The following is a 14,203-nucleotide window of genomic DNA, read 5'->3' on the forward strand; positions in this document are numbered from 1 at the left end:
TACGTACCAGGCACTGTACTAAGTGCTGGGGTAGATACGGGCTAATCAGGTCGGACACAGCCCGTGTCCCACATGGGGCTCACAGTCTTCATCCCCATTGTCCAGACGAGGTAACCGAGGCCCAGCGAGGCGGTTTGCCCACAGTCACCCAGCAGCCGAGCCGCCATTAGAATCCAGGGCCTTCCGACCCCCAGGCGTGTCCTCTATCCACGAGGCCACTCTGCTTCTCCCTTCTCGAGCTTGTGTCCCTCCCTTTCATTCATTCAGTCGTATTTATTGAGCGCTTACTGTGTGCAGAGCACTGTACTAAGCGCTTGGGAAGGACGAGTTGGCGACATACAGAGACGGTCCCTACCCAACAACGGGCTCACAGTCTAGACGGGGGAGACGGACAACAAAACCAAACACGTGGACGGGTGTCAAGTTGTCAGAACAAATAGAATGAAAGCTAAGGGCACATCATTAACAAAATAGAAAATACGTCTCTTGATGGCAGTGCGGTGGTGATGATGGTATTTAAGCGCTCACTAGGTGCCAAGCACTGTTCTAAGCGCTGGTTAATGCCGGTCCGCCTGCCACGGTCCTCTCCCAGCTCTGAGCCGAGTTGCACCGTTACCCGAAACTCTGTTTACCGAGTTCTTAAGGCGTTTCCTCCCTCTTTCCTTACTTTCAGTTATCTAGCGCTGCCGTGCAGAGGCGAGCCGGGCTTCAGCTCTTGGAGACGTGGTTACGTTTCAGGGCTGCGGTGTTTTTTAACCCAGACTTGCCATTTGATATCAGATCCGGCCCGAGAGTGATGCCGACCAAGGTGTAGGGTTGTGTCACCTGTAGGGAGTCCAGGTCTCCGAGCCGTAGAGGATGTTGGACACCCCGAGCGGCTTTCTTCCCCTTCAGTTTGATCCGGAGCCTGCTGCCGCACGCTTACGGTCTCCCAAAGGGCGTGCTGGCCACCTTGACTCGATTTTTCTACTTCCGTCTTACCGCTAGATTGTTGGGCGGGCCCGGCGTTCTCTGACAGCATCTCGTTCCGAGTTACGAATATGGCTTTTTGCCGTGTGCCTGGCTTCCCCCGATGGGGGCCGATACGACGTGGTGCGCTCTCTGTTCTCGTCGCCGTTGTCTTTTGACTGACCGTCAGCCCGTAGCGTTCGGCTGATTTGGCGAGACAGCTTATAATCCTTTGCGCGTCGTGGACGTGTGCCCCTGAGCTTCTGTGGTCTGTCGACGGCCCAGTGTCCCTGGGCTCGAAGACGGAGTGTTTTTAGGGAAGTGGAAGCGTATTCTAGCACTTGGCATCTTTCACGTGGCCGGTTAGAATAAGTTACCCAGAGCCAAGCTAACTCCGGACTCGTGCCTTAACCCATTGGTGGTTGAGGATAGTTTGGCAGGGCACTCTTAGTCTGGACACAGCCAGCCACGCCGTCATGAAATAGTCTCAGAAATCCTCATGAATTTTTCAGGGCAGCCAAATTTACTAAGCGATTTTCAGAGTCCACATCTACTCATGACAGGCTTTCATAAAGTCCGTGTGAACCATAGAGCTCTTGCTGCCGCGCCCTGCGCTTTTCCCATCCCCGACGGGCTGCCAAAATCACGTCCACTCTGCCACGCCGTGATCCGAGTCTGTTTCCGGGAGCGTCTGGTTGACCGTAGTCTTCAGTGGCCTCGCCGGGAGTACTCCGACTAGGATCTTGGCAGCACCGGAGAGTAATATGGTGCCTCAGTAATGGCCACGGTCTGATCTTTCGTCTTTCTTCTTGAAGAGGGGTGGTAACGGAGGCATCTTGGAGACCCCGTGGGCATCTCCTTTTGTGTTCCATATGTGGAGGAAGTGTTGTGTAAGTATATAAGCCAAGCGTCCCCCTCCAGGCTCGTAGGTCTCAGCGGGTCCATGCCATTGAGGTCTCTGTGAGGAGGTATGCCACCAGGGCTTTGTACGGTCATTTTCTTCATAAGGAGATTGGCTCAGTTTAGTTGTTCCATTTCATTAGCCGTAATGACCGTAAATGGTGGGAAGAATGAGTCACAGGAACCCAATTGGTTTTAATAAAAGTCTCCTTGGGCTTCTGGTTGCTCTGAGCTTTGACAAGAACTGGAAGGTTTCATTACTGCTCTTAACGGATTAGAAGCGGGTAAAGCTAAAAGCCTCTTAAATTAAGGCAGGGCACTCAGTTCTGCCACAACGTGTGCTTTGGCAAGAGCCTCAGTAGGGAACTGCGGAGCATTCTTCCGCCATCACACGCTTGTTTGGATACAGCCTGATGTGGTGGTGGAAGAAACGGTCTGTGTGCGGCCTCCATTGTACGGAGTGCTAGAGTGTGAGGTGTTTTTTTTAAATGCAGGGTTTTGCAAGACGGGTTAGGGGACAATGGGGTATTCCTTTACCGGTCACCACTGAGAAAATGGTTGCAGCAATTTGCCAGGAACCAGTAGACTCCTTTTTTTCCCCTCCCACTAATTAGGGGTGTCCCATTCCAGAATTCAGTTCTCCTCCCTTCATCCTTTGCCATCTCCAGCTGCATCTTTTCCGCAGGGCAGGGAGCCTGAGCGTGCCATGGGTTGCTTTTCTTTCTGTAGCTGAAATGATTGAACTGTGAGCATGGTCGAATCTAATTCTTCCCGGAAGGAGGAAATTCTGCGTTCAGTCAGTGAGGAAGAGAGGCTTACGGTGCTATCTGTCTATCTACGTTAAAGAGCCAGTGTGCCAAAGCAGAAAGTTGTTGCCTAGTGATTTGGTTTCATTTGGCTCATCTCCCTTTGTTCACGCTGCTAATTCATTCATTCACTCATTGTCGCATTTATTGAGCGCTTACTGTGTGCAGAGTGCAGAGCACCGTTCTAAGCGCTTGGGAAGTCCAAGTTGGCAACGTAGAGAGACGGTCCCTACCCAACAGCGGGCTCCCAGTCTAGAAGGGGGAGATAGAGAACAAAACATATTAACAGAATAAAATAAATAGAATAAATATGTACAAGTAAAATTAATAGAGTAATAAATGCATATAAACATATATACAGGTGCTGTGGGGAAGGGAAGGAGGTAAGGCGGGGGGGATGGAGAGGGGGAGATGAAGGAGGGGGCTCAAGTGAATGAAGTTTGGAGTTTAAAAAAATCCAAGTGTCTAGTATATGAGTGCAGGGATCATATCAATCAATGGTATTTATTGAGCGCTTACTGTGTGCAGAGCACGGTACATTATGGCAGAGTTGGGAGATACATTCCCTGCCCACAACGAGCTGACTGTTGCCTGTCCCCAGGAGCCTCATTCAGTGCTCTGCACCCAAGAAGGTGCTCAATCGATGCTGCTGCTGCTGCTAACTGTTGCTTTGGGGGGGCTTTTAGTAGTAAAAGGCCTACAGGGTGGGCAAGCGACTTTGCCTCTTCGCTTGTCTGTCCAAAGCCATTGCCGATTTTCAGTGCCGCGCCACCCCTGCAGAGCCCGAGCCTTTGGAATCCCGAAGCTCAAAAAGTTTGGTTTCGGTGTCTGTGTGATGTTGCCCACTTTGAGATAACTAACCTAGTAGGGTCATCAGCATTGCCTATTGTAAACTCTCCTTATTCCTTCATTCAGTCGTATTTATTGAGCGCTTACTGTGTGCAGAGCACTGTACTAAGCGCTTGGGAAGTACAAGTCGGTAACATACGGAGACGGTCCCTACCCAACAACGGGCTCACAGGCTCTCCTTATGTCAGCCAGAACTGTCCCAAAGTAGAGTATTAGGTTTGGGGAAGGTTTGATAAATAGCTCTTAAACATGTAGGAATCCCTGGAAGTGCTTTTCAAATTTGATTTCTTTTTTTTTTCTTCTCCCTCATTTCTTTTCAGGTGTCCCACTCAGTTGCTAAACTTATATTAGTTAATTTCCATTGGCAAGTCTCAGAGATATTGGAAAGGTAAGTGTCCGTAGGGAGTGGGGAGGTTATTTGCGTTTTAGACTCTAAAATGAATTTGCACCTTTCCAAGTGAAATGTTTACTAGTAAATAATTTACGAGAGAAGCAGCGTGCTTGAATAATTTACTAGAGAAGCAGCGTGCTTGGTGGGAAAGCAGAGACTTAGGAGCCTGAGGGACCCGGGTTCTAATCCTGTCTCTGCCCCTTGCCGGCTGTGTGACCTCATCTGTAAAATGGGGATTCAACACCTGTTCTCCCTCCTACTCACTGTGAGCCCCATTTAAGATAGGACAGGAGCTGTGTCTGACCTGATTATCTTATATCTGCCCTGGCACATAGAACAGTGCTCGGCAAATGCCACAATCATCGTCATTACTAGAAAAGTCATATTTTTTTCCGCTGTTCTTCAAAGGTTTCTTGAGATGTAGGGGTACTTATTAAGGCAGGCGTCGAGCCTGCGCGATTACAGTCGCTTATGTTCCTCATTTCACCCTTCAAAAGCAGCCCATCCAGGAGGAGGTTCACTTTGACAATTGGCAAGAGAGATGAACGCATCTCATCAGAAGAGGTGCTAGGTTTGAAGAGTATGAAAGTTGAAAGGAGACCAGCCAAAAAGCAGCCCCCCACCCAAAAAAAAAAAATCCCCTCTCTGATGGGAACATACAGTAAAGGCCGGTTTATAGTTGTTGGCAATTCCACAGATTCACATGTATCGTCACTTGAGATAGTCAAGGTGGAATTCCTGTTTTCTTCCGTGTGCCCGAAACCTAAGTTTCCGATACACCTCTTCTTTAAACTAAAGTGGGTAACGTTTAACCCATTTTGAGCTCATATAACAGGGCTGCAGGGAAGGAGGTGACAGCTGAGTCCCGCTTCCAGGGTTAGAAAAGTTTCCTTTCCAGCTCTTAATAGTGGTGTTTAAGTGCTTACAGTGAGCCAAGCACCGGATAGGTATCCCAGATGATCAGGTCGACACAGTCCTTGTCTCAGGTGTAGCTCACAGTCCAAGTCAATCAATCAATTGTATTTATTGAGCGCTTACTGTGTGCAGGGCACTGTACTAAGCGCTTGGGAAGTACAAGTTGGCAACATATAGAGACAGTCCCTGCCCAACAGTGTAGAAGGGAGGAGGATTTAATCCCCGTTTTACAGATGAGGAAGCTGAGGCCCAGAGAAGATGTGACTTGCTCTAGGTCACCCAGCGGGCAAGTGGCAGTGGCAGGATTAGAACCCAGGTCCTCTGACTACCTGTTGTTTTTCCACCAGGCCACGCTACGTGATCCCCACCCTCAGGGCTCTTAGAATCCAGGTGAGGAGAGAGACGCTAAATATAAACCACAGATAGGAGGGAAGTAGTAAAACATCAAGAAACATACATCTCTGCGGGGGGGGCAGGCTGCCAAGGCATTGAAATGGCAGTGGGGAACGTAGGGTGGGGCGAGGAGAAATTAAGCAGGGAAGGCCTCCCGGAGGATTTGTGAGTTCGAGGAGTTGTGATTTCAAAAGGCCCTTGAAGATGGGGAGGGCAGCGGTCGGCCGGATGTGAAGGGCAGGCCGAAAGGAGAGCAGTGGAGAGAGAGCAGAAACCAAGGCCCAGTGATTAGGTTGGCTTGCGAGGAGTGAACCATGCGAGGTGGGGGGTTAGTGGGAAAGGAGAGAGGATAGAAGCGGGGTGAGAGCTGATTGAGAGCTTTGAAGTCAAGGATCAGAAGTTTCTGCTTGACGTGGAGAGGAGCGGGTATCCGTTGGAGGATTTTGAGGAGTGGGGAGGCATGTGCAGAGTGATTGGGCCAGGCTGAGGAAACATCTCCATTTACCACACCAAGTGAAAGGGTCTAGTCCAGAGACCGGAAGGACGAAGCTTAGTGGCCGCAGTCAACAGTGGTGATGTCTTTTAGATGATCCCCGGGCCACCCTGTTCCACTGCGGTGATTTTTTGCGTTTGTTCGAAGGTATCAATGCTTTGCTGTGTTGAGGTTCCTGATTCACTCCCTACACATCTTATTTAAGCAAATTGATTTTTGTCTTCTAGACACAAGTCCAATTCTGCTCAACTGCTGGTCGAGGCCCGAGTTCAGCCCAGCCTGTTGAAACATGTGAGCATCCTCTCTCTTCCATTGACATTTCGTGCTGCAAATGATTCTTCGTGCTTCTGTTTAGAGACTACTATTTCACAACGTTGTCCGATGCGATTACAGCTTTGTTTAGAATCAGCCGTGTCCAAGATATTTCCTGCTTCAAATATAGGCCTCAGTCCTCCTGTGCAGTTGTTGGGTGAAAATAGTTTCCACACAGATGGTGGGGGCCGGGGCGGGAAGGTGGGGGCGGGAAACTCCTGCAACTCCGCAGGACTAGGCTAGAGGAGACTCCTGTGGGGAAGTGAGGCAGGGAGGAGACGTGCAGAAAATCCGCGTTGTCCGCCGTCCTTTTCTGGTCCCGTCATTTTTGGTCACTGGAAGTCGAAACAGGACACTTTCCTGGAGCTCTGTGAAGAAAGAGCAAGAGGAAATGGGGCCAGTTGTCCCAGAGATTGTTGTTTTTTGTTATTAATTCTCTAGGGCTCTAGAGACAGCGAAAAAACCGAAGCTGAGCAAAGGGGTTGATAGGGATGAATTCCTCGAGTTAAGCTATTGCTTTGGCCTGGACGCATAGGGATGCCGTTATTGCCAGGTTGTGGCGTGGCATTTGTCTAGAGATTGAACCTTGTAATGGTTTGCCACGGTTCTAGAAGGTTTTTTCCACCCAGTCAGAGCCTCCCTCTGACTTACACTTTGTGTGACGGCTCCACTTTCGGCTCTGAGATGAAGTGTGGCTTGTAAAAGACTTAAGCCTTCTACAGTCTGTAAATTATTCTAGCAGCAGGAGGAGGTGGTGATGTCTTAGCTATGATTTTTCTGTACAATTGCCTTTTGGAGATTGGCTGTGATGGGAAGGAAAATATGAATAAGCAGGAATTTACTGCTCTTATTTGCACTTGATATGGGAGTGGCTCGCAGTAATGCTGAAACGGGGGTTGTCTATGCTCCGTTCAATCGAAAAACTATTTTGAATCATTGCGGTGGAGACTCCAGGCAGTCACAGATACCGAGCGGTTATTTTTCTTCCTCAGTGGAAGAATATCATGCAGGCGGTGAAATGGCGGTGGAAAAGGATCAGTCGTTTTTATTGAGCACTTACTGCGTGCAGAGCACTGTAGAGTGTAGCAGAGTTGGTAGACACCTTCCCTGCCCAAAATGATCTTATGGTCTTAGGGTCTTAAAAAAAAAAAAAAAAAGATGCCTCTTAGATTGCAATAATTTGTGTACATCTTTGTGATCATAATGAATGGTAAGTGCGAGTTTGCCTAAATGTGCTTAATAGCCCAGTGGATATCAGGAACCCTTTTAACCGGTAGCATTTTCATTCATTCATGCATTCAGTCGTATTTATTGAATGAATGAATGCAAATGCTACCGGTCAAAAGGGTTCCTGATATCCACTGGGCTATCCAGCATTTGTAGTGAGAGGTGTCATAGCTCTCAACTCTGACAAGTTGAAACTCTGTCCCGTTGAGGAACCTGGGACAGATGGCCTCCGCCTGCCTCAGAGAGATCTCCCTTCATGGGAGCTATAAAAAGGCCAAAGAATGACTTGAACGACAAGACCGTAAAGATTCTGGCGATCAGAGCAGTGGAAGTACCTTTAGGGCACTATTATCCCCAAGGCTTAAGTAGGGCAGTGATTCTTCAACCTAATAGTTTCTTTTTGCGTGATTATAGTGTACTAATTAATTTTTACTCCCCTTTGCACTTGCTCTTCTCCCTCCCAGCATAGTTGCTCTCATCACAATTTATCGTACACACTACCTCATGCTAAGCACAGTATATATGATGTTTGTTCAATCAATCAATCAATCAGTCGTATTTATTGAGCGCTTACTGTGTGCAGAGCACTGTACTAAGCGCTTGGGAAGTCCAAGTTGGCAACATATAGAGACAGTCCCTACCCAACAGTGGGCTCACAGTCTAGAAAGCGCTTACTATGTGCCAAGCACTGTTCTAAGCGCTGGGGTAAACACAGGATAATCAGGTTGTCCCATGTGGGGCTCACACTTTAAATCCCCATTTTACAGATGAGGCCTAGTGAAGTGACTTGCCCAAGGTCGCACAGCAGACAAGTGGCGGAGCCGGGATTAGAACCCACGACCTCTGACTGCCAAGCCCGGGCTCCTCTAGACTGTGAGCCCACTGTTGGGCAGGGACCGTCTCTATACGTTGCCAACTTGTACTTCCTAAGCGCTTAGTACAGTGCTCTGCACACAGTAAGCGCTCAATAAGTACGATTGATTGATTGATTTCCACTAAGCCACGCTGCCTCAAGCTCAACAGTCTCAAATGGGGAGACACTAAGGCATAGCAAAAAAAATCCCAACACTCAAAAGCCACCGGTACCATCCATAATCAGCGAGGAGTAGCTACTGAATAATAATAATAATAATAATAATGGCATTTATTAAGCGCTTACTATGTGCAAAGCACTGTTCTAAGCGCTGAGGAGGTTACAAGGTGATCATGTTGTCCCACGTGGGGCTTACAGTCTTAATCCCCGTTTTACAGATGGGGTAACTGAGGCCCAGAGACGTTAAGTGGCTTGCCCAAAGTCCCACAGCTGACAATTGGCGGAGCCTCTGACTCCAAAGCCCGGGCTCTTTCCACTGAGCCACACTGCTGCTCTACTGAAGACTATTGGCGGCGGTTCGGTTCAGTCCTTCGAGAGCCCTACTATCCGTTTCGAAGTCAGAGGTTCAAATGGTTTGCCGCGTCGCAGAGATGAAGCTCAGAGAGCCGTCCCTTTGGCAGGCTCCGTAGTTGCGGGAGGTAGGAGCTCTCCGATGGCGATTGGGAGGCTCAGGATATGGGGGAGCGGACAATCAGGCCTCCAGCCTCACTGCAGCCCGCGCTTTCCGGTGTCAGGGAGTTTGCAGGGTGGCTGACGCCTCTTTGTGCTCTTGGCAGCTGAGGGTAATCCGTGCCTTTAATGTGCAAGAGGGATCGGCGTGATCCATGTTTGCACTGAACAGGTTTCCTTTCGTCGACGGTATGCAAGAAAGTCTTCACTGACCTCCTGGCTAAATCTCACGGCTTCTGCCTTAATTCTCAAACCCTTGGGGGCCTTCAGCGCCGTTAGACATTCCCCTCCTCCTCCTCAAAACGCTCCAGACTTGATTTTTGCCAACGTAGTAGCTTTCTGCTCTCTCACCGAGCTCTCTCCATTTCCTTTGCCGGCTCCTCTCCCTTTAGCTCCGTGGGGCCCGCAAGCCTTACCTCTGGGTTCCCCGTGCTTTGGCCGCTGCCCGCATCCTCTCAGGAAGCTCATCCACCTGCAGGACTTTCGCTACCAACTCCCAAAGGAGGACTCCCCCAGAGATTAACCCGCACGGGCATGCCTGTTTATTTTCGTTCCTTAATCTCTTGAGTGTCCCACCCCCAAAGTCCGAGGCACCGCTCACCCCGACGAGGGCTGGGGCGGAAGAAAACCGGAACGAAGTAGGGAAAGGCCCGCTGGGGCTGTACCGTCAGCGGTGAAGATTTCGGACCTAGGGTGTCTTAAAAAGTGGACGGACCCAGCAGGAATCTTGACCCAAACTAGCAGCCGGGGCCGGCAAGAAGGCTACCGCAGGAACCGCTTGCCGGTGTCGGGTACCAGCCCTACGTTGCGATCGCTGGATGTAGATGGGTTTTGTATATAAAATTACCGTGCGCACTTCGCAGTACGCGTCGCCCGTTGCCCTGGCTGGAAGGAGCACGCCAGGCAGGTGCGGAGCCCCAGTGCTGTAGTCCATTCTTCTGTCCAGGTTCGCGCCCCGCAAGTCTGCGCGACTGAACCGAGCTCGGTTGCTGTCCGTAACGGGAGATTCCGTCTCTGTTGGGTATCGGGCCATTTGTGTCTCCCCGATTCGGTTGTAAGTGCCTCGGGGTCAGGAATCGTGATAACTAATAGTGATTGTGGTGGTATGTGTTAAGCGCTTACTAGGTGCCGAGCACTGTACTAAGCACTGGGACAGACCCAAGATCATCGGGTCCCACGTGGGGCTCGCGGTCTTAGTAGGCGGGAGAACATTTTGCCGACGAGGGGACCGAGGCCCGGAGAAGCGAGTTAACTTGCCCAAGCCACACGGCAGGTAAGAAGCAGAGCTGGGATGAGAACCCAGCTCCACTGACTCCCGGGCCTGCGATCTTTCCACTAGGCCACACTGCTACGTGTCTTCTGCTGTACGTTTCCGGGTTCCTAGTGTAGCGGTCCGTACTCAGACGCTCAGGGAATGTTATTTGATGACGACGTAGCCAGGACGTTTTAATATTGTGCTTGTGATAAAATATGTCCGTGAAGTTACTGAAGTTGTAATAGAATGGTGGTAATAATCGTATTTATGAAGCGCTTACTGTGTGCGCAGCACTGTACAAAGTGCTGGAAGAGAATAAACAGGTGGGAATTAGAAATGGTCCAGGAGGGATTGACTCCTGAGAAAGAAACAGGTTTGAGATGTATTAATTCGGGCTTCTTACTATGATTGGCCTGCTTCCTATTATGAATTTTTTTTTAATCCAGCTTTTCAGTCTGTAATCATATTGATCGCCAATCCGCGAAGCCTGTGGGACGGGATAAAAGGCTGCAGCCGTGAACACAGATTGGTTTTTTTTTTTTTTTATCTGCAAATCCTTATTTCCTCAGTCATCAGAGACTAGGAGTTGGGGGGAGCTCGGGATGAGGACTCTTGTACCTTTTGATGTGGCGACTAGCCTGAGGGCAGAATCAAATTGAACTAAAGATTTTTAAACTCCTTAGCAACTGAAACAGTACTTATTCAGTGATACGTGCACCGTTTTACAACAGGTGGGCACTCAAATATTATTGCTGCTGGTGATGAAGAAACTCTCTCAAAGAATCCTGTCATTTACTAGCCAGGCGGATGTGCCTGAGATGGAGCTTCAGGACTGTTGGAATTTGTGCATTCGTTCATTCAATTCATTCAGTCGTATTTACTGAGCACTTACTGTGTGCAGAGCACTGTACTAAGCGCTTGAGAAGTACAAGTCGGCAACATATAGACCCAACAGTGGGCTCCCAGTCTAGAAGGGGGAGACAGACAACAAGACAAAACGTGTAGACAGGTGTCAAAATCGTCAGAACAGATAGAATTAAAGCTATATGCACATCATTAACAAAATAGAATAGTAAATATGTACAAGTAAAATAAATAGAATAATACATCTGTACAAATATACAAGTGCTGTGGGGAGGGGAAGGAGGTTAGGCGGGAGGGATAGGGAGGAGGAGAGGAAAAAGGGGGCTCAGTCTGGGAAGGCCTGGAGGAGGTGAGCGCTCAGTAGGGCTTTGAAGGGAGGAAGAGAGCTAGCTTGGCAGATATGTGGAAGGAGGGCATTCCAGGCCAGGGGAAGGACGTGGGCCGGGTGTCGACGGCGGGACAGCCGAGAACGAGGTACGGTGAGGAGGTTAGCGGCAGAGGAGCGGAGGGTGCGGGCTAGGCTGGAGAAGGAGAGAAGGGAGGTGAGGTAGGAGGGGGCGAGGTGATGGACAGCCTTGAAGCCGAGAGTGAGGAGTTTCTGCCTGATGCGTAGGTTGACAGGCAGCCACTGGAGATTTTTGAGGAGGGGAGTGACATGCCCAGAGCGTTTCTGCACAGAGATGATCCGGGCAACAGAGTGAAATATAGACTGAAGTGGGGAGAGACAGGAGGATGGGAGATCAGAGAGGAGGCTGATGCAGTAATCCAGTCGGGATAGGATGAGAGATTGAACCAGCAAGGGAGCGGTTTGGGTGGAGAGGAAAGGGCGGATCTTGGCGATGTTGCGGAGGTGAGACCGGCAGGTTTTGGTGACGGATTGGATATGTGGGGTGAACGAGAGAGCGGAGTCGAGGATGACACCGAGGTTGCGGGCTTGTGAGACGGGAAGGATGGTAGTGCCGTCTACAGTGACGGGAAAGTCAGGGAGAGGGCAGGGTTTGGGAGGGAAGATAAGGAGTTCCGTCTTGGACATATTGAGTTTTAGATGGCGGGCGGACATCCAGATGGAGATGTCCTGAAGGCAGGAGGAGATACGAGCCTGGAGGGAGGGAGAGAGAGCAGGGGCAGAGATGTAGATTTGGGTGTCGTCAGCGTAGAGAAGATAGTTGAAGCCGTGGGAGCATCTTCATCGCAGAGGTCTGGAGATGCCTACTGAGCTAATGTGACACTTTTTTTTTTTTTTCCAGGCAATGGCACTTTCCTCTCACTGCGCCGTATGTATGCAGTATGTCCGAAAGGAGAACTTACTGTCTCTGGCTTGCCAACACCAGTTTTGCCGCGGCTGCTGGGAGCAACACTGTGTAGTTCTGGTCAAGGACGGGGTAGGAATTGGTGAGTTGAGAACGAATCTGACGGAGAAAAGGAACGTGTGGAGGAAAGAGTTGATCTGACTTGCTTTTCAAAACTGAGAGAGAAGCAAAATCGCTGGCAGGCGGGGGGTTGGCTCTCGTCTCCCAGTCGTGCAGTCCAGTTGCTAGGATTCTGGCCCATCACAGCCTCGTCGCGGACAACTCCTTGAGTAATGCGCTCTGAGTGTATCGCGATCATTTGTTTCAGCTCTTGAGGGATGTGTGTATACCGTGGCTGACGGCGTCTGAAACGGCTGTTGGCTTCCGAATTACCGTCTTCAAGATCTGATCCTGCCAGGAATAGGAAGTGGACCTCTCACCGAAGAGATCAGAGTCCTGTAGAAAGTAGCAGTCGGGGTCAGTCATTCAGACGTATTTATTGAGAGCCGACTGTGTGCCGAGCACTGTACTAAGCACTTGGGAGAGGACAATATAGCAGAGTCAGTGGACAGACTCTCTGGTGAATTGAACCCTAAAACTGTTGTGGCACTGATGGGCACTTCACACACTTGTAGTAAGGGAGCAGCATCTAAAAGGCTAGTTTAGCTTGTCCTTTTAGACCCTTTAATGTTGTCTGGGGGAAATAAGTAGGTTTATACGAAATGTTGGATTGTGGAAGGAATTACCAGTCACCCTGGACCTGTTTTCTGGAAACGTCCCTCTGGTATTTGATATGTACACCTTGAGCTGGCAAAGTTGTGCTGGGAACCCACCACTTCTGTTGTTTTCACCTATGTCCTTCCAACAGTGCCGTTCGTTACTTTGTCTCTGTTTAATAGAGGTCACCTGTATGGCCCAGGACTGCCTTCTCAGAACTCCAGAGGATTTTGTGTTTCCGTTGCTGCCTAGCGAGGAATTGAAAGACAAATACAGGCGCTACCTCTTCAGGGACTATGTGGAGGTATTACTTAAAAAATCTTCCCTCTAATTGCTTTTGTCCTGTTTTTCCCGGGACCGCTTTCTGATCTTTGATACCACTGTCTTCAGCGTGGCTCGGTGGTGAGAGCCACTTGGGAGTCAGAGGTCGTGGGTTCAAATCCCGGCTCTGCCGCTTGTCCGCTGCGTGACTTTGGGCAAGTCACTTCACTTCGCTGTGCCTCGGTTCCCTCATCTGTAAAATGGGGATTGAGACTGTGAGCCCCGTGTGGGACAACCTGATTGCCTCGTGTCGCCCCCAGCGCTTAGAACGGTGCGGGGCACATAGTAAGCACTTAACAAATACCAAAATTATTGTTGTTATTATTATTATTAAGTTCTAAAATTAGGCCTGCGGCAAAATATATCAAATACTTTGTGCCCGTTCAGAATGTTAGTATTAGTACTGGAGAAGTTTCCAATATTTTAGCACTTCCCCCTTCTCCTCCCCAACTTCCCTAACACCCCACCTCAGCATCCCTATCCCTAAAGCCCTCAGAGAAACTCTGTCTTTGCTGCTTTGCCGGTTTAATACTGTCGTACCCCGTTCTCGGTTGGTTTCCATGAACATAGTGTTAACAGCGGTTAAAAAAAACCCACTGCAAATACAGTTAAATGATCAATAGTGATGGATTTTTTTTTACCAATCAAAGATTTTTGCATTAGATTTTTATATAGCTATGTGAGTAAAGAAGCAGCGTGGCTCAATGGAAAGAGCACGGAAGTCAAAGGTCGTGGGTTCTAATCCCGGCTCCGGCACTTGTCAGCTGTGTGACTTCGGGCAAGTCACTTAACTTTTCGGTGCCTCAGTTAACCTCATCTGTAAAATGGGGATTAAGAGTGTGAGCCCCACATGGGACAACCTGATTACCTTGTATCTCCTCCAGCGCTTAGAACGGTGCCATCATTATTATTATTATTTACAGTGCTTAGTTTTCAAAAGTGTTGTCTTTCACATCCTATTTAGCCCAAAAGCACCTTGT

General features: G+C 49.4%; 1 protein-coding gene across 4 annotated transcripts in view; it reads left to right on the forward strand.

Annotated features, from left to right (window-relative positions):
* The window catches only part of ARIH2 (ariadne RBR E3 ubiquitin protein ligase 2), a 71,131-nt gene that overhangs the window by 36,911 nt on the left and 20,017 nt on the right, over positions 1-14,203 (forward strand). For all 4 annotated transcript variants that reach the window (XM_038740034.1, XM_038740035.1, XM_038740036.1 and 1 more), the window contains 4 exons: positions 3,824-3,891; positions 5,923-5,986; positions 12,144-12,288; positions 13,085-13,206. In XM_038740034.1, coding sequence (XP_038595962.1) covers positions 3,824-3,891; positions 5,923-5,986; positions 12,144-12,288; positions 13,085-13,206 — 399 coding nt within the window. The remainder of the gene's footprint in view (positions 1-3,823; positions 3,892-5,922; positions 5,987-12,143; positions 12,289-13,084; positions 13,207-14,203) is intronic.

The sequence above is a fragment of the Tachyglossus aculeatus genome, chromosome X1 (assembly GCF_015852505.1).
Source record: "Tachyglossus aculeatus isolate mTacAcu1 chromosome X1, mTacAcu1.pri, whole genome shotgun sequence".
Lineage (NCBI taxonomy): Eukaryota > Metazoa > Chordata > Mammalia > Monotremata > Tachyglossidae > Tachyglossus > Tachyglossus aculeatus.